Source organism: Etheostoma cragini, chromosome 15, assembly GCF_013103735.1.
Source record: "Etheostoma cragini isolate CJK2018 chromosome 15, CSU_Ecrag_1.0, whole genome shotgun sequence".
Lineage (NCBI taxonomy): Eukaryota > Metazoa > Chordata > Actinopteri > Perciformes > Percidae > Etheostoma > Etheostoma cragini.
In genome coordinates this window covers 14,631,177-14,650,394 of record NC_048421.1, presented here as the reverse complement: position 1 = coordinate 14,650,394, position 19,218 = coordinate 14,631,177, and the positions used below count along the sequence as shown (strand labels likewise).

General features: G+C 39.7%; 3 protein-coding genes across 4 annotated transcripts in view; all 3 read right to left on the bottom strand.

The window, feature by feature from the left end:
- Window positions 1–1,939: 1,939 nt before the first annotated feature.
- Window positions 1,940–5,562, bottom strand: LOC117958445 (cytosolic 5'-nucleotidase 3-like). 2 transcript variants are annotated; one of them, XR_004659718.1, is made up of 10 exons: window positions 5,349–5,562; window positions 4,890–4,988; window positions 4,697–4,766; window positions 4,568–4,614; window positions 4,176–4,261; window positions 3,999–4,088; window positions 3,349–3,511; window positions 3,056–3,256; window positions 2,591–2,753; window positions 1,940–2,491 (listed from the first exon to the last, which is right to left on the bottom strand). XR_004659718.1 is itself a non-coding variant. In XM_034894855.1 (9 exons), exons 1-9 carry the CDS (start codon window positions 5,349–5,351, stop codon window positions 2,643–2,645), a joined length of 870 nt encoding a protein of 289 aa, XP_034750746.1. In that variant the 5' UTR covers window positions 5,352–5,562; the 3' UTR covers window positions 1,940–2,642. The 2 variants fall into 2 exon arrangements, 1 of the variants encoding a protein (XP_034750746.1); XM_034894855.1 differs by having other exon boundaries at window positions 1,940–2,753.
- Window positions 5,563–6,084: 522 nt separating this feature from the next.
- Window positions 6,085–10,061, bottom strand: LOC117958421 (kelch-like protein 11). The gene is made up of 2 exons (XM_034894799.1): window positions 9,459–10,061; window positions 6,085–9,233 (listed from the first exon to the last, which is right to left on the bottom strand). The coding sequence occupies exons 1-2, from the start codon at window positions 9,926–9,928 to the stop codon at window positions 7,649–7,651; spliced, it is 2,055 nt and encodes a 684-aa protein (XP_034750690.1). The 5' UTR covers window positions 9,929–10,061; the 3' UTR covers window positions 6,085–7,648.
- Window positions 10,062–11,897: 1,836 nt separating this feature from the next.
- Window positions 11,898–19,218, bottom strand: part of aclya (ATP citrate lyase a) — a 19,620-nt gene continuing 12,299 nt past the window's right edge. The window contains exons 13-28 of the mRNA XM_034894762.1: window positions 17,696–17,789; window positions 17,078–17,219; window positions 16,735–16,903; window positions 16,545–16,649; window positions 16,252–16,448; window positions 16,100–16,181; window positions 15,909–16,019; window positions 15,684–15,811; window positions 15,356–15,449; window positions 14,792–14,946; window positions 14,543–14,693; window positions 14,315–14,458; window positions 14,028–14,141; window positions 13,834–13,916; window positions 13,318–13,394; window positions 11,898–13,209 (exon numbers count right to left, since the gene is read on the bottom strand). Of these exons, the coding sequence (XP_034750653.1) occupies window positions 13,115–13,209; window positions 13,318–13,394; window positions 13,834–13,916; window positions 14,028–14,141; window positions 14,315–14,458; window positions 14,543–14,693; window positions 14,792–14,946; window positions 15,356–15,449; window positions 15,684–15,811; window positions 15,909–16,019; window positions 16,100–16,181; window positions 16,252–16,448; window positions 16,545–16,649; window positions 16,735–16,903; window positions 17,078–17,219; window positions 17,696–17,789 (1,941 nt within the window). The 3' untranslated portion in view covers window positions 11,898–13,114. The remainder of the gene's footprint in view (window positions 13,210–13,317; window positions 13,395–13,833; window positions 13,917–14,027; window positions 14,142–14,314; window positions 14,459–14,542; window positions 14,694–14,791; window positions 14,947–15,355; window positions 15,450–15,683; window positions 15,812–15,908; window positions 16,020–16,099; window positions 16,182–16,251; window positions 16,449–16,544; window positions 16,650–16,734; window positions 16,904–17,077; window positions 17,220–17,695; window positions 17,790–19,218) is intronic.

The window sequence follows — 19,218 nt, the reverse complement described above, 5'->3', positions numbered from 1 at the left end:
ATTTTTGGAAAAAGGCTGCAATGAAACAAAGAGTGAAAAATGTAAAGGGGTCTGAATACTTTCCGTACCCACTGTATTATAATATGACTTTATTCAACATACCGTACTATAACTTTTCAATTAATTTTTTGACATACTGTCCTATGACTTTTTCAACATACAATACAATGACTTTTTTAACATACCTTTCATTGACTTTTTAATCACATTTTTCAACATGACTTTTTCACTTTTTTCAACATAGTATAGTATGAATTTTTATCACTTCTTTTATCACTTCTTTGGACATACTACACTATACTATACATACTACGACTTTTTTTAACGTACTATACTTTAAAGTTTTTTGACATGACTTTTCAACACCTTTTTTTGCCATACTATAATATGACTTTTTTAACATTCTACACTACGACTTTTGTCAAGATACTATATCATGACTTTTTTATCACTTCTTTCGTCATATGTATGTATCATTTTTTTCAACACACTATACCATGCCTATGTAGTACTCTTTTCAACATACTATCGTATGACTGTTTAATTTACATTTTTCAACATACTATATTATGACTTTTTATAACTTTTTTGACATACTATACTATGAGTTTTTATCAACGCTTTCAACATACTAAACTATGCCTTTTTACCAGTTTTTAAACATACTATACCATGAATTTTTATCACTTTAGTCAACATATTATACCATGACTTTTCTGTCACTCTTTTCGACATACTATGCCATGACTTTTCATCACTTTTTTGACACATTATACTGTGAGTTTGTATATTTCTTTACATTCTATACTATAACTTTAAAAAAAACATTTGACATACTATAGTACGACTTTTTATCAGTTTTCAACATATTATTCCATGACATTTGTATCACTTTTTGCAACATACTATGCTATGACTTTTTCAACACACTAAACTATGCCGTTTTACCAGTTTTTCCAACATATTATACAATGACTTTTGTATCGCTTTTTTATTCTTTTACTCTTTCGGCATACTGGTGTATGCTAATTTATTTTATATTAGATCTGGGTTCAAGTGGCGGCGGTCTTATTTTGGTCGCCTGGGGAGGAAGGTGGCATGTTGTGATGGTTGACAGTTGAGACATGGTCTCCATTTGTTTTAACTTATCACCTTTTATCCATTTTTCGACATACTAAAATATTACATTTTATTACTGTTTCAACATGCTATAACTTTTTATCATTTTTTCAACATACTACACTGACTTTTTTTTAATCACTTTTTTGACATATTATACTGACTTTCGCTTTTTTGACGTATTATACTATGAGTTTTTAATCACTTTTTTTTAAATTTACTATGACTTTATTACTTTTTTGACATATTGTGCTATGACTTTTTAATCACTTTTTGACATACTACACTGATTTTTTTTATCACTCTTTTTGACACATTATACTATTACTTTATCAGTTGGTTTTTAATAGTATGACTTTTTATCACTTCTTTAGTAGTATTTGAATACTATGTCAATTCAATATACTGTACCATGAATTTGTATCACTTTTTTCAACATACTATTTTACAACAATGGTCAGAAACTTGGTTATTTTACTATACACTTTATGTCAGACGGTTAAAACATGAGGTGAGAAGTTCTAACAAAAGAAGCCAAAAAGATTCATGAATGAATGCATATGGAACAAATTTTAATTGTGGATATTGTGTTAACATGTAGTTGAGTTTCATGACTTTGCTTGTTGCAGTGCAGAAAGTATGAAACTTTTTTTCAAAACCATGAAGTCAAAATGACTGTAAAGGTGAAATAATGTAAAATACCAACAGAAATCTGAAAATCCTGTGTTAATATACTACTGTAACACTTCTGAGGTAGCAATAAGTTCTTACCATTAATTGAACCTCAGTTACCTCTACCGTACTTATCAAAAAAAATGTATTTTTTTAATTTTTGTTCACCCATTTATTTTCCTCTTAAACACAGGTGTAGGTGTCATAGTACACCACCTATTACAGTGGTGTTTCACTACAAAAACCATAGTTTTCATACAAATACAACCTGTACTGTAAGCTTGACAATATGGCCAAAAACTTGGAAGACTTGACAAAGAAAGAAAACATTAAACATTTTAAAACAGTTTTAAGGTTAAAATTAGTAGGAAAGGCGCTTTATTGTAGGAGGCTGGAAATCAGTTTCAAACCAGATACCAGGTAAAGTACAGCCACTTATGTTTTGCGTTCTTCTTTCCCTTTATCATTACATCCTATGTAAAGACAAATCTTATATTATCTCTTCCCCAAATAAACAAATGAAGAAAACACCCATATCCCCACACACACATGCTGCACAGTAGGTAGACATTGCAAATATGGCTTTCATCACATACAGCATGGGCCAAAAGCAGTTTAACCATAAACATGAGAAGAAAGCCAATGAACAAAAATATAAAAGGGTGACGTTGTGTATGTGAACTGCAGCTGTCAACTGGACCTGTGAATAGTTTTGTAAAATAATAAATAATCATCAAACATTCTTAGTTGGTTGTAAATATGCATTCAACTGGCACTTTCTGAGCAAGGGCCTCCTCACCTGATGGCACTGGGGTGTTTAATACCATATGGCCAGCGGCGTTACTCTCGGTTCAATTGTTGCCAGTAAGGTAGAGCATTATAGCATTAGGGACATCCAAGGTCTCATCTTTTAACAACACAATGTCATATGAGTCCAAGTAAGACTGCTTTCTCTCCTCCACCTGAGAAAAAAACAAAACCAGATGAGTAGTGTATTAAAATATCAGAATATGACTATTTAACATGGTAAATATTGGGTGCGTACTATAATCTTAGAGAGTAGATGTGAATGTATTTGAGTTCTGAGATTTGTTTCGGGGCAACAGTTACTAAATATTATTGTCCAGCAGATAAAGTACAAAGTAGGAAAGAGTGCAAATAAACAATATATAAACAAAAGAAATTGTACACACGTCATGAATGTAAACAGGTTAATAGTAAGTTAGACATTTCATAGACCAAGAGAGTGTGAGATTTCATTGACCTTGTCATTGAGGTACCCAATTTTGAGAATGTTTTCCATATCCTGCACCCCGTCAGCCATGGTCAGATCTCCCAGAGAGTCTCCCAGCAGTAGCACGTTAGGCCGCGTCCGCAGCTCCTGGAAATGGCCAGTGTTGAGCAGTGCACCTTCCCTTTTATTGTAGATGTGGATCAGTTCTCCCTTAAAAGCCCTCATCACTCCCTGTACCAGCAAATCAAAAGTCACATAGGTCAGTACATCAGTTTACTGCTTGATGTGGGGATCAAATCATAGTTTCTGGTGTCGCTACTCACAGACTCATCAAAATCCATGTAGTTGGAGAAGACTTTTACATTGGGGTGGAAGACTCCAGCTTGGCGAATAACCTCTTCCAGAATGTCTCCTATTCCAGCAGAGAAGATGAGCAGAGGGATGCTGTGCTCATACAGGTGGTCGAAGAGGAGCTTGTAGCCCTCCCTGTTTGAAAATATCACAAAAATGTTGTACTATTTTTTGTAATATAGTAACGTCATAGTATGCTATAAAAAAAATCTAATATAGTACACCATAAATGTGTCATAAAAAGTCACAAATTACAATATACAAAAAAGTCTTACAAAATTCATAGTAAAGATTTTTTTATAATATAGTATACCATAAAAATGTTGGTAATGGAAATAAGCCATAGTAAAGTATGTCTTAAAAAATGTGATGAAAAAGTCATAGTATAGGATATATGCCACATGTATACGTGTATGTATTTATATATATATAAAGTCAAAATATTGAATGCCTTAAAGGTCAAAAGATCACAATTCATTATATGAAAATCATATAGTATGTTACCAAATGCCTTAAATAGTATGTCACAAAAATGTCAAATCAATCAGAATACAGTATGCCATAAAAAATGAGATATCAAATAAAAAAGCATAGTATTAAATAGATGTTGTAGTCTCCTGACCTCAGCATGGCATCAGACTCCTGCACCACCATGGCCAGCAAGTCTTTCCGAATATTCTGCTTTACCAGCAGTTCATGAGCTTTAGTCCACCTGTGAGATATAGGTGCAAAACAGTTTTATGAACACATTAAAGTACACAATATTGGGTTTATACTAAAAGCTGTATTAGATACTCACCACTCCACCATGAGGGGCAGCTTTTCTTCTATTGACCGTGAAGAGTCAATCTCTATAGGGTAGTATGTGTTGAGCAGTTTCTTCAGCTGATGGAGACAGGATAAACAGCTTGTAAACATCTAGAAAACGGCTGCATTGCACCCAATAAGAGTGGGAGATGATCTCCAGTTTACAACATGTCAGATTATATCCTAGGGGTTCGGGGGTTGTGTATTTCTGTCTATGGTTACAATAGTAACAAATTCCAGGCAATCTCTTGAAAGTTGTAATATTTTCCTGAAAATACTTAAGCAATATGTGGTTATATGGAAATGTTCTGAGTAAAAACTTAAGAAAATACACACATATCTCACTTGTAAACCCCTAACCCTTGCAATAAAGTTGCATTATACCTCCGTTTTGCAGTCATTGGACAGAAGTTTGCTGTTGTCAAGGATATCTGAAAATAAAATACACAGACAAAATGACAACAACGTATTGCTGAAAACCACAAACTACACTTTACTTGTTAGAGGACTTACTGTGACACGTAGGGCACCTTTTGCCATTGTATGCAAATCTTGTCAGGGTCATGTCAAAATCTGAGATCACCTACATGAAAAATAAAAAATAATAAAACATCACTCACACATATTGTTTATATACAAATACTGCAAATAATACTATAGCTATATAGTGACACTGAAACCTTTCATAGATCTGGATGTCGTATACCTGCACGGTGTTGGAGCCAGCCTTCACCATGGACTGTAGGATCTCCTGTACTCTCTGAGGGTCCCTCATACACACTGAGGGGTTGGACAACTCTGGAATCTTAGCAGTGAAAATATGTGCGAGTGTCATTGCAACTTAGAGACAAAGTGGGTAACACACAATATCTTAGACGTGCAAGACGCATTGTTCCTTCGGACATCAAGCAGTAACGTTAGTCTTGCTGGATCGTTATAGTTATATTTATAATCTGTATAATTTGCTGTAATTTACTGAGACGGTACACCGTTAACGTTAGCTAGCTAGCTAATCTTAGCCATTAGTGGTAGCTTCAAAGTACGTTAAGCTAGCTAGGTACGTTTAGCTAACCTAAGCAGCTGGTATGCAAGTTTGTAGTTACAGTGCATTAATTGTGGTGCTTGGCATTCTAGTGAAAACTTTTCCTTGAAAAAATATCATTACCATTCCTTGAAATTGTTTTCCGCTCACTTAAAGTCGTAAAGGCGTATAATCATCAGCTGTCTCCGTTGACATGTGACGTTAACGTTGCTACAGGGGCAACAACTTCATCTGCAAGAGAAGTGACGCTGCCTTCCGGTACTGTCAAAAGTGTAGGGCCTTTTTTAACATGAAAAAAACAAACTGCTAACGTTAGACAGTTTGGTTATTTTTTTGTGATGATCCCATTTGACGTCTACTCAAAACCATGGATGGAAACCGTCTACTCAAAATACGATACAAGTTGAAATAGTTATAATATATTCTGTGGCCTGAAGCGACTAAACATTTATTTTCGCCTGACATCTAAAATTCGAGCCTCTGATAAACACGTAAAGGCAACACCAAAATTTATATTCGTAGACAGTCTTCAATTATGGTGTGATTGTATGTAATCTTCCTCCCAAGACAAAGGCACTGATAGAAAGTTCCCACCGTCTCTCTATTGTAAACAGTCTATGCCAGGGCATTTAAAATGAATAAAACGAAACAAAAGTCATGTTTTTCATGAAAGCCAATACCACTGCACTGATTGGCAGTGTGGTCTCCAGAGTTTTCTAACCACTGGAGAACGACTTGTAGTTTTTTATTGTAACAAATAGAACTGGGAGACTAAGCAGTCTTAAAGTAGATGCAGGTTACAAGATGATCAAGATGTGTGGGTAGTAACTCATTTAACAGGGAGGTCCAACACAGAAATAACCATTTGTTTTACAAAACAACTTTAATTGCAAGTGATGACATTAGCATTTCTTACATCCAATATAAGGTTATGTCAGGCTATCACATGCAAAGCAAATTACATAGCTTATTCCACTTAATATTTGCAGTGATAGTTACATTGGTCATAAAGTGGAAATTCCTCCGCTCTGCAACCTTTATAACTTAATAGGTACTGCATGGACAGCAGGAATTTCTAAGGTCAGTCACAACACATTCTTAGAAACTGTTTGTTTGGCCTATACGTCGGATTCCTTTTCATTTCATTTAAGTCTCTTAACAGAGAGAGAGGAGACCACAGAACAACGCAGCAGATCTGTAATATACACCCAGCTGGAAGTTTAAGTACAATAACACAAGGTTTAACAAGACATTTAATGTTGGAAATAAATCTGCAAATAATGAGAACATGCTGGACGAAACACAGCATTTCCAAAATACAATCACCTTGTTTGATATGAACAAATTAAATAAGCAAAGTCAAAGTGCTGTGGCAATTTATATCCCCATTCTTCTGTAAGACTTTACGAGCAATTAGATGTCAAACGGTGCAGTTGTAGAAAAGCTTTGACCTGCAAACACAAATCATATGCACTCCCACATATATTTTCAATGTATTTTTCTTGAATGTATGGAAATGTACTTAGCAATAGACTGCCAGAGTGGAAAAGAAAGGAATGATTGGGCCATCGTCAGTGAGTGGAGCTAAATGCATTTGCCAAATGTTGAGATAACTCAGAGGAATCATGTTATTACATCTTATCACATCTTTTCAACATCAGAGCTGTCACATCATTTTTAACTCGCCAGAAACCTAGAGACAAAGTACTAGTTTTCAAGTGTTAGATGACAAAAATAAATAAATATACTCTTTTGAAGGGAACCCGCAATCTAAAAGGAAACTAGTCTACAGGATTTTTAGATTAACAGCCTTTCTGATTTAATTGGTTTAGGCTGCACAGTAACAAGCAGAGCCATTCTAATATAGCAAGTATGATATCCATGAGAGTTAAGACATTTTGACTGATGTTCTACTTTCATGAAGAGATTGTCACAGTGTTAAAATGGAATGAGACTTCAATAAGCGAGTTAGATTCAATGTAGGAATGCAGTTATAGGTAATGTCACATACTGTAGCCTCCCCTGTAGAGGCATACATTAAAGGAATGTAAAATATCCATATAAATGTTTACATATACAGATTTATACTATTTATATACAAACAAAAGCGGCAGATAAACCGCATCTATACCAACATACTTGACAAAAGGATATTCTGTTGTTGGCTCCTATATAACACTCTTATTCACATGTTTACATTCCCTTATCCTTCCTCACAGACCACCAGACACTTGTCCACACATTTCATGGCTTTCGCCATATTAGCCATTAACAGAACAACACGAGAGCTGATGGCACAGAGTTCATTTAAATGAAATCCAGTATGAGGGCAACAACAGGGTTGATGAAGATGGCTGCAATGGAATGCCTGCAGCGTATCCATGGACGGAGAAGAGTAGTTCTTGGATTAAGCACCGACTTGCTCAGCACTCTATCTGCGACTGGAGCTGCCGGCGTAAGGTGAGAGTGCGCCGGTGAAGCTGCTGCATCTGCTGCATGCGATCTCGCTGGCGGGCCAGATTCTGGGGCATGGGGTAGCGCTGGCAGCCATACAGGAAACGGTAGGGGATGCGGACATGGCAGGCGGTGGCTCGGCAGCGAGGCTGAGGCATGGGTGGCAGCAACATCCAGCGTTTCCTCTCAGCACAGTAGCGGTAAGCCTCCTTGCGGTACTGCTTGTCTACATCATCACTGTTCTTCCAGCCTCCGATGATGAAGACATCCTCATCAAAGTGGCAGATGGCAGCACCCTCGATGCTGGTAACCTCTGGTGGTAGGCTCTCCAGGATCTCATCAGAGATGCGCCCACTGATCTTTAGCTTGGCGACCTCATCCCGCTCAGTGTAGCTCTTGGGGCAGCAGGAGGCTGTGTGGTAGAAGTTAGTAGAGGCCACAGCCATCTGGAAGATGCAATAGTTGTCAATGAGGGGCAGGGAGTCAACATCTTGCCACTGGCGGCTCTCTGTGTCATAGCGAGTTGTCACTGTCTTCAGTCCATCATCGTTATCTGTATCGACCGGTGTGCGTGCCGTGACGTACACATAGCGGTCCTCCACACTCACTGCCTTCACATCCCGCAGGATTTTGGGTGCGGATTCCAGATTGTGCCACTTGTCCTGCTCGGGCTCATATATACTGACGTCTTTAAAACCTGGACTGAAGTTGCCATGGCCACCAATGCTGTACAATATATCCTTAATACAGGTGAGGCCAAAGGAGTGCTTGCGCGTGGTCAGGTTGCTCACCTGCTCCCAGGTGTTGCGATTAGGATTATAACGTTCCACCGTCTTAGCAAAGCCTGGTTCCATAGAACCGGCTACGTAGACGTGAGACTCCGTGGCAGCGATAGCATGGCCGTCCAGGTGGTTGTGGATGTGCGGCAGGTTGACCCAACGGTCCTCGTAAATGAAGTAGCCCACACACTCACTCAGGTAGTCCCCCCCCTCTGACACACCGCCTACTACCATGATAACGTCCATGTTCTGGCCAAAACGTGGCTGAAAGGAGGCCATGTGGGAAGACCAGAACTCCATATCAGTTGACTTGAGGTTCTCAAAGCGTATAGCGTGGCCCTCTACGGCCTCCGACACCAGCCGGAGGCAGGCCTCATTTGCGGACACCAGCTGCTCAGTCTTCACCACCCTGGTCAGGTAGGTGGGCTTTATCTGTGGCAGCCTCAGGAGACGGAACAGCTCCTCAAAGTAGCGGCTACGCTCCTCTGGGTTCTTTTGCACCCACTTGACCACAGCCTCAAAGAGCACCTCTTCAGAATCCACTGTGATCTCTGCATCAGACAGCCAGTCACGAACCAGGTGAAAGGGCAGAGTGTAAAACTCGTCATCCTGAATAACCTTATGGAAGTTGCGACGGATCATGTCTGCAGCCCGTAGAGCCAGCTGGTCCAAGGTGTACATGTGGGCTAGACTGTGCACCGCCACACAGTTGGTCAGGCTCAGCTTCTTCTTAAGGAACTCACCACAGAAATCTTTCAGCTGCAGCAGGAGGAACCTAAAAGAGCCAACAATAAGAAATACAGCATGTCAGATAGAATGAGCAGTTCCTGTAACTAAATAATCGCCTGTTATTCTGTTTTAACTGGTAGGGGCCAGGCTAGTCTTATTTTCTGCAAGCAGAGCACAAAACACTTTTAGGCAACAAAGCAGTCATTGGAGGCCTCATGCTTTTAAAATCTCACTGACACAAAACGGAAATGTTATATTAAACAGACCGTACCTGTCAGCTAGCTCCAGTACTTCATGTACATTGCAGGTGCTAACGCGTATTTCTCCAGTGTACATATACTGGATGACACTCTCCACCGTATCCGGCTCCGGCCCCAGTTCTGAGCTCCATTCCTTCATTTCTACCCGTCCGGACAAGGACTCGGAGAACTGTCCTCCAAGCAGGGGCGTGAAATAATCGGTGGCCGCCGCCAGGACAGACCTGTGAGCTGAAAACTCACAGCTCTGCACGCTCCCGCTAGCCGCCCCGCTGCTGAAGGCCAGCGTCACGTCGCAGAACAAGCCCTGCTTCCTCTGCTCGTTCTGCCGTCGAGACAACTCCGAGCAGTGGGAGGACGAGGTAAAGTCCTCGGCCTCTTCCGCGTCCCCTTCCCCGGCAAGGACGCTGGGTGTGCTGGTGCCACTGCTACTGCTACTGCTGCTCCTGGCGGAGTCCTCCAGGTTGGGGGCCGCCGCTGCCATTCTGCTGCCGGCGACGAAGGTGAGCAGTGGTGGGGAATGAGGTAAACTAGTGAAGGAAAGGAGGCAACATACGCAGCCTCGCAGACATGAGTCAAAACAGCGAGCGACAACGAAGCGCGTTTCGTATTGGTAGTTTCATGTCAGCGATTTGAGGGAGAGCATGGGTCAGCGCAACACAGTTCAGTTAAAAAAAATTGAAAATGTAATTACATTTTTTTTTAATTGCATTGTTCGGCAGATGAATGCATATTAAGGATATTATCATTGTTAATATATAAACAATATATTAGTGACACAGATGCAAAGTTGACCCATCTTTCAATGAGATATAGTTTCCTTGTCACGACACTGGTATTCTTTGAATGCAATCATTCAAAATTAAACATGTAACATGTGGTAACATGGTTAGGGTAAAATTATCACAAATATGTTGTTTTGTCATAAATGCAATATTATTCTGAAATCAAACAAAAGGGGTCGGTGTATCTTTTGGTTATTTTCTTTTCTTTTCATAAATAGTGAATTAGATTTTTATTTTGAAATACAAAAATTTAAATTTAAAATTTAAATACAAGCATTTTTTCCTTTTCATGGTCAAAAGGGGGTGGGAGAAATTTAAAATATGCTTAGATTTTATTGTCATTTCATTTAACAAAAATAAAAATCATTAGCTAAAAGGCCTGTGTTTTCATATTCAGAGATTGGATGTTGTTATTTCCAAGGAACCGGCGCCAGTGGAACAGTGTTGCTTAAAGTGCCCATATTATGCTCATTTTCAGGTTCATAATTGTATTTTGAGGTTGTATCAGAATAGGTTTATATGGTTTCATTTTCAAAAAACTACATATTTTTGTTGTTCCGCACCACACGTGGCTGACTGGAGGCAGATAGGACATTCAGAAACCTGTATCTCATTCAAAACAGCACGGATAGTTTTTTTTCTCCAAGTTTTTACACGTGTGGAAGCGCTAGAGACACAAAATAACACTTCAAATCCCAGAAATAATATGGGCACTTTGGCTAAAATAGCCTTGGATTCCTACTTTAATTTAATTTTAGACCCAAAATGTACATTTTACATCAAATTAGTGATGGACAACACAGCAATTATTTAAGGCACATTAAGAGCTACATGTACATAATTATAACGGAGTAACTATGCCGAGTGTCTACGGTTTTCTTTTACATACTCTTCATAAACAATATTTAGCGCGTATACGCTTTGACACAACAAAGGTATACCTTTCTTGTGATATACCTTTCTTGTGTCAAAGTGATTGAAGCGTTGGAAAACGACAAATACGGAACCAACTTCATCTTAGTAAACACAGACAGCTTCACTGACATGCGCAGTGGGTGAAAGGCGTAACCGCGTCTTTGACGTCAGAGGCTGGTTCTCAGTGCTAAACTGAGCTTTACACATGGTGAGAAACTTGCACCGACACGGATGTTCTTTGCTCTGCCGAATCACGAAAGGTCGAACCACTCAAGCAATAAATGCACAGCCTCATACTGTACAACTTAGTGTGTATAGACTCGTGTTTTAATCACTGCTATATGTTTTCTGGATACGAGGTAGAGAAATCCCAGGTGTAATTAATAGCAACATTGGTGGCTCTGTGATTAGGTGTGCTAGTATTAAAGAAGTGAGCCAGATGCACAATTGTGCATGACCTGGAACACCTACATGGAATACAAACATTATCTGTTTTAAAGGTAAAATGGCAAAATAAATTTATTTTTCTGCATGGTTGTGGATTCTACTGCAGGTTTACACTTCATAAAGTTTGCATTAAGCATGCTTACCTTTTAAAAAATGTCAGAGAGTCTAATTTGATAAAGGGTGTGCAGACTTGTAGATCTCAAAAGGGAAATCAATTAATTAACCCAACCCTGACCTAGCACTTACAGTTAAATTCAGGCAGACATTGACATATAGTTACAAAGTAACTCTGCACATACACATTGCATAACATTAATTGCATTTTATTTTACTCAATTACACAGTTGTCAACACACAACAAATGAGTACAGAAGCACGATCAGTTCACATTGAGTATTAAGCATTGTGACAACACTGGGAAGGTTTCTGGTGTTCTGGAGAACTTTTCTAGTTTTGTAACATTCACATAATAGATGACATTAGTGATGGTTGCCACACATTTTCTTTTGGACCTCAAATTGTGGGGAAAATGTATCATATAAATTGTTTTTATCGAACAAAAAAGTCATTGAATAATAGATGAAGCAACATGTTCAATATTGGCCATGTAATAAACTTTAAGATCCCTAGTCTGACTAAATTCACAAGACACATTTAGACATTCATGTGAAAAAATATGTTAAGATATTTAATATATCATTGCATTTAACTGCTAAATTTATTTGCCGTCTTATAGTGCTGACACAGAATTATTGTAATAATAATTAATGTTATTGTTATGGGATTAGTGCATTCATGTTAAAAAAAGCTTTCCACTAACAGTGAGGATATTTCCTGGGGACAGCAGCACGTTACAGGAATTCCTCATAAAATGGTCCCTTTTTCCACAGTAAGCAGACTGCATTCACTTGTGTATCAAAAGCAGTAAATATAATCAAAACTATAACATTATTGTACCATTTAATTTTTACTATTAATACACCTATACATAAATAAAGCTCTGTTCTACAGTATGTTCTCATATTATAGGCATTATTGCACGATGTTCACTCCTAGCAAGCACATGATTATCAAGTGGTGTAAAGAAGAGAGCTGCAGAGAGAGACAGAGACAGAGTCTGTGACACATGCTAGGTTAATACAACAATGATGTACTGGGATAAATAACGGTACTTCACTAGCCGTGACAGTGGTGGTGGTCAGTTGTTGAATTATCCACTTTTACTCCCTCATCTGCACTTCATCCGATTTATCTTCAAATCTCTCTCAGTCAGAAACCAACGTTGTTTTACCGGAGCTTCACAGTTTAGCACGTTTTACTTGTATTCACAGAACTGCAGCACTGACAGCCTTTTCAAAACTAAAAACGTATTTTCCTTGTTATTGTTTGCAATTTACAGCTATATTAATAGTAACATATTCCCTTCATTACGCCACGGCTTCCGGGTGACAGATTACAGTTTGTGTGAGGAATTGACGGCTGGGGTGAGGGGATTTCGGGGACAGAAGGCTGACGCTCTCTGATTACATGGACATATGTTCTGGGAGCACATAGGAGATGTCATCCCAGGGGTGGCGATACAGACCCTGCTTCAGCCTCTTCTGGTCCAGGTAGTGTCCTGGGGAGATACGAAGAGGAAGGATTGATTGTCATTCAAGGTAGAAGTGTTTGCAATCTTGCATACTTTACCGTAGCAGTATGTCATCGGCACACAGAAATGACTCACCAATAAATCCCATGCTACGTCCCAGGACAAAGATGCCATTCAAAGCTCCAATTTCCACAAACTCATCAGCTTCATCCCTATAGTGAGCATGATGGACAACAAGGATAAGAGATGAATTTAAAAAGATGCACATAATGTAGATCATATATTACTTATATTGTACCTAAACACAGACATATTGACATTGACTGAAGTGCAGGCAAACAATTTACAGCAATTTTGGCATTAAGTGGTAATTTTTAATATGGACAAATACAATACAATGATTCATTGTAGTCCCAGCATTTCAGTCCACCTATTTATTATATTAATGTATAAATGACTACACTTACGTATGTTTGGCTCTAAATTACTGCAAGACATTATGTCATAGAAGCATAAAAACAAAGATCTGCGTTGTGATCTGAGCCTTGGATCTCGATTCTCCTGCTACATGGCTTCACCATAGAAGGTGTGTGAAAGAAGGTGTAAACTGTACAAAGACATTGTAAAGATGGACAGTATTTATTGGCTCACCGTGTAAAGCCACCACAAGTCCTGAGCAAATCCACAAAGGCCACACCAATGAAGCCGTCCACATTCAGGATTAAATTGGGTTTCTAAAACAACAAAATCAACACCCCGGGAAAAGAGGATCATGTCATTTAAAAAATGGAGCACGTCACGTTTACTAAAGGCTGTGAATGGCAGGATGAAGTGATAAATCTTACTTTGGATGTGGTGATCTTCTCTACATCTAGAGCGTAGTCAAGCAGCTGGGTGGAGGGGAAGTTCTGCTTCACAAAGTCCTTCAAGATCTGGACTCTCATGTCTGGATTGTTGATCTGGGGAAGCATTCAATCAATCTGTTTTTCCTCTATCTCTAGGATTTGTCATTTACATAATATTTTAGCAGTGTTGTACAGCTCCGTGTTATTCAATAATAACTGATTTAAAAGATCATTCTGCTGCTGTGTCCTCGCTGGATACACACATGCTGAAGACCCATGGTACTCACCGACTTGACTCTGTGTCCAATGCCCATGATCAGCTTGCCATCCTTCTTCATCTTGTTGACAAACTCCATGGGCAGCATGCTGCTGTCAAAAGCCTTGCTGAACTGCTTTGCTGCAGCATCCAGAGCACCTCCAAAGCGGTCGCCCTATAAAAAGGAAAAACACATGCTCAAGGTGGACTTTTGCAGGTCAGTTATTCAAGTACATGAATCACAGGCTAAGTGTCTTACAATGGTGAGAAGGCCAGAGGTGAGGCTGGAGATGAGATCTTTGCCAGCTCGAGCACAGACAATTGTGTTGTGGGCACCGGAAACAGCAGGGCCATGATCAGCGGTCACCATCAGGCACATCTCAATAAACTGGCAGGCATACCTCGGCAACCTGCACACAGAAGGGGAAAAAAACAAAAACAAACAATGTTATGTGGTACAAGGATGTAGTTTATCACAGCTCCTGGGTTAAGAGGTTTGAAGGCTGACCTCCTCTGGAACCAGAGAAGCCCTAGAGTTCCTCCCAGGCCTATTTCCGACTTGAAGACCTCAGTGATGGGCATGCCTGCGTAGATGAGCTCCTGACCCCTCTCGTCACAGATGCTAGTCATGAAGGAAGCAGGCTTACGGATAAGACCCAGCTCCTGCAGGGCAAGTAAAAAAGGAAAAAAACTTTACTGAAGGGCTGGGCAATTGATATTAAATCAACGTTGACATATGAGGCTAGATGTAGTCTTAAATTTGGGATATTGCAATTTCCTGATATGCCGTGAAGATGTGTTGTCTTTTCCTTCTCAAAACTCATCTCATTGTTAAAGCACCAATAGTTAACCCTAAAAAACACTGCATTATGGACATTGATGTATTTGGACAAAAATATTGTTATTTTTTTATTTTTTTCCCTCCATTTCGATAAACTCAACTTTACAGCATATGCTGTATTTACTGTGATCCACCTGTCTTTTTTTTAAACTATATCACGTATTTCAGTTTTGTTTTGCCCTCATCGGATAGCCAGGAGCTTGATTCATACTTTTTCACAGGCTTACTCACTCGTGCCCAAGAGTAATCCATCGGGACAGTGGGAGGAGGCATCTCTTCAGCTGGCTGGATAACTCCTCTGGCAACAAGGTCATCATAAACAGAACTGCATGGATGACACAGAAGACTCAGTGATCATTATGGATAAGATCAGAAAACCTTTATCTGTCCCTCAGTGGGGAAATTGTGGTTTGCAACAGCAAAGACAAGAGCAGAGATAGATAAGTAAAAAAGGAAGTAAGTACAAGTAGCATTATAAAAGAATAAATCATTTTTGTCACACGGTATGGTTGTATGAACATGCTGAACTGAAGGAATGAATATAACAACATGCACTGACTTGATGATCTCTCCCAGCTCATCAAAGCTCTTAGGGACGAAGGCACCAGCCTCTTTCAGAGCCATGTTCTTAGCTACTGCTGTCTCAGAGGCCTGGCTGGCACAAGCTCCTGCATGGCCAAACTGAACCTGAGGAGGGAGGGGACAAAAGGTTCAACGTGAGTCAGACATTTTATTAAAAATCTCTCATCGTGCAATGCGCCAGACTCTACACCCGCCCTCTCACCTCTGAGGAGAACATGGTAGCACAGGTGCCAATACACCAGCACACCACTGGCTTTGTGATCCTGCCCTGTTTGATAGCCTCGCAGATCTTGTACTCCTCCGTGCCTCCGATCTGTGGAAGGCAGAGACAGATTCAGGATTTAGCAAATCAATAAAGCTGCAGGCACCAGTGTGTGAAGATTTGTCCCTCACCTCTCCCAGTACAACAATCATTTTTACTCCAGGAGTGTCTTGGTAGCGCAGCACATGGTCAGTAAACACAGAGCCTGGGTATCTGCAGAAAAGAACATGATTAAAAGGCCAAGTCAAACCCACATGCTGCAAATAAAAGGACATTTACATACCTGTCCCCTCCAATGGCCACACCTTCAAATACACCGTCAGTGGTGCGCGAGATTATGTTGTTGAGTTCATTGGACATGCCACCTGAGCGAGACACGTAGGCCACACTGCCAGGGCGATAGAGCTTGGAGGCGAGGATGTTATCCAGCATGCCTCCTGTGTTGCCGATCTTGAAACAGCCTGGCTTAATTCCTCCAACCTGGACAAAAACACAGAAGCAGAGATTTGCTGGTTTGCTCAGATAAAAGAACAATCAAATCGCTATAAATCTAATGAGAAGTGAAGCGAGACTAACGGTTGCTGGTCCAATGATTGTAACACCCTTCTCATCAGCAACCTTGATGATCTTCCTGGTATGGGCTTCAGGGATTCCCTCAGCAATGATGGCAACGGTGTGAATCTGAAAGCAAATGAATGGTGAGGCTCAACTTTATTCTTTCGCTGTTAAGTACCTCGCAGATGGTGCAGGGTGATGGTGCATTTACCTGTGGATAATGCATGGTCTCCATGGTGCTATCAAAGGCTGAACGCAAAGAGGCAAAGTTGATGAGCACGTCGACATCTGGGTGCTTCTTCATGGCGTCACTCATGTTCTTATAGACAGGGATGAGGATCTCTTTATGGCCCCAATAGTACTTCTGTTTGTGGTCTCCACTGAAAGGCAGCCATGCAGAATATGCATTTGTCAAAAAGTGAAAGGACACCATTTACTCAAGAGATTTTATTACAATAAATTGTTATTATATTATATATATTATTAGGAATTGGGAGCCATGACATCAGAACAAAGTAAACACTAACTAAATAAGAAGGACAGAGAACACTTACGTGAATGGGTAGACCATGGCTGCGACAGATGGCTCATCTCTGGAGCAGACATAGTCAAAGTCCAGCATACCCTGTACTGCCCGGGTCTGCATACCCCACACTATAGACTTGGTGTGTTTGCTGAAGAGGTTAGTTGCCTTAACTAGAGGTAGGAAAGACAATGAAGGAAGTTAAAAATGATAATTAACATGACATGAGGATTACCAGAGGTCAATGAGGCCTTTTTCGCGGGCATAAATAAGATCAATACAGTAGACAGAAAAACTAGTTCAGGATTCTGGGATTATAAACCAAGTTGAGTTACTGATTTATTACTTTAACATTATTGGAGTAAACAAAAAAAGACATGTCGAGTTTGGGATTAGGGGTGTATGTGTCTGTATATGTCAGTACACTGAATTTCCATTTTAGTGAGTTTGGATTGCAGAGTCCTCCTGTTGTCCAAAGGGGGAGCTATAATACCTAAACTCAACCATGTATGGTCACATACACCTACCATGCTGCCCTGCGGTGGACCCATGCATGAAAACACATCAAAGCCTTAGCATTCACAGTATAAAGATTTCCCAGTGCAGTGTGTGCGTGTGTGTGTGTGTGTGTGTGTGTGTGTGTGTTTACCAATGGGAGCTCCAGTTTTGACCTTCTTGGCTGGTGAGCCCTCAAGTTTGGCTCTGTTTTCAGAGAAAGAAGCAGTTCTGCTGGATACTGGGGTCTGGAAATGAAAACGAAGATTCATCTCTTTTGTTAAATGATCTGCTTTAACTGTAAAAAAACCTGCCAAAACAGCGGTCCTTTATACAGGGTTGTACAGATTAGTGTAAAATTCAAGCACTTTGACTTTTGTCATTTCAAATATAAAAAGTTTTGGTTTACATGAGTCATTATGTAGAAGAAACACCATGTTAAATTGAAAATCAAGCATTTTTTTCAAGGAGTATATTCCAAGTCAAACCTATTCCTAACTTTAACCTTTTAGCATCTTCCAACTTTTAAGACTTTGTCCAAACCTTTTTTATATATGCTTGATGAAGGAGCAGGGTAGCCTTAAAACTTTGGGTTATTTTATAAGAAAATACCTGCATAGGTTGTTACACGGTGAGCCTTAATGTTCTTGATTTGTCATGCCACCGGCCACACAAGTAGAGCTTCGGATGTAAGTGCTTTGTGCTTTAGAGTTGAAACTTTCATTCAATTCTTAAACAAAAGCATTAACAAAATCTGGTGATAAAATCTCATAATAAAAAATGCATACTTTTTTAAACTTTGGTAATAGTCTTATTTTATCTGTACTATGTAAGTATAATGTTTTATTTGTCCATGTGATTTTTGTATCCCCCTCTTCATTTGAAGCAAATAAATGCATGTATATGCACATGTGTGAAAGCACACTCACTTTTTCTGAAAGCCTACGCACTGCACAGCCCTAATGGCTGCCTCGGGGCAGTCCTTTACCAACTGTGGCCACAAGTATTTGAGTGAGAGCAGCACACAATGCAATGCTCTTATACAAAAGAGCTGTTGGGCTTCTGACAATCTAGTTCACTAAAAGGACAAGACAGTAACTGAAACAGAGGCTGTGGCACTCTGTCACTAAACTGCACAGCACCATTGGTGGAGTTGATAATGCAAATTCACTGCACAGTGAGCCGACACCACATCATGACAGCCTATTTGTCTCCGTAAAGTCAGTACAGTGGTGTGAAAAAGTGTTTGCCCCCTTCCTCATTTCCTGTTCCTTTGCATGTTTGTCACACTTAAGTGTTTTGGAACATCAAACCAATTTAAACAATAGTCAAGGACAGCACAAGTAAACACAAAATGCAATTTGTAAATTAAGGTGTTTGTTTTTAAGGGTGAAAAAAAAAATCCAAACCATCATGGTCCTTTGTGAAAAAGTGATTGCCCCCTAAACCTGGTTGGGCCACCCTTAGCAGCAACAACTGCAACCAAGCGTTTGCGATAACGTGCAATGAGGCTTTTACAGCGTCCTGGAGGAATTTTGGCCCACTCATCTTTGCAGAATTGTCCTAATTCACTTACATTAGAGGGTTTTCAAGCATGAGCGGCCTTCTTAAGGTCATACCACAACATCTCAATAGGATTCAGGTCAGGACTTTGGCTAGGCCACTCCAAAGTCTTCA

What these genes read in the sequence shown, in the direction of transcription:
- LOC117958445 (XM_034894855.1), bottom strand. An exon ending in AAGGTGCCCTACGTGTCACA is followed by an intron (nt 4,615 to 4,696) that starts GTAAGTCCTCTA and finishes TTTTATTTTCAG; the next exon opens with ATATCCTTGACAACAGCAAA. An exon ending in TTGGGTACCTCAATGACAAG is followed by an intron (nt 2,754 to 3,055) that starts GTCAATGAAATC and finishes TTTTTTTCTCAG; the next exon opens with GTGGAGGAGAGAAAGCAGTC.
- LOC117958421 (XM_034894799.1), bottom strand. Translation starts at nt 9,928, where the DNA reads ATGGCAGCGGCGGCCCCCAACCTGGAGGACTCCGCCAGGAGCAGCAGT. An exon ending in GTACTGGAGCTAGCTGACAG is followed by an intron (nt 9,234 to 9,458) that starts GTACGGTCTGTT and finishes TGGCTCTTTTAG; the next exon opens with GTTCCTCCTGCTGCAGCTGA.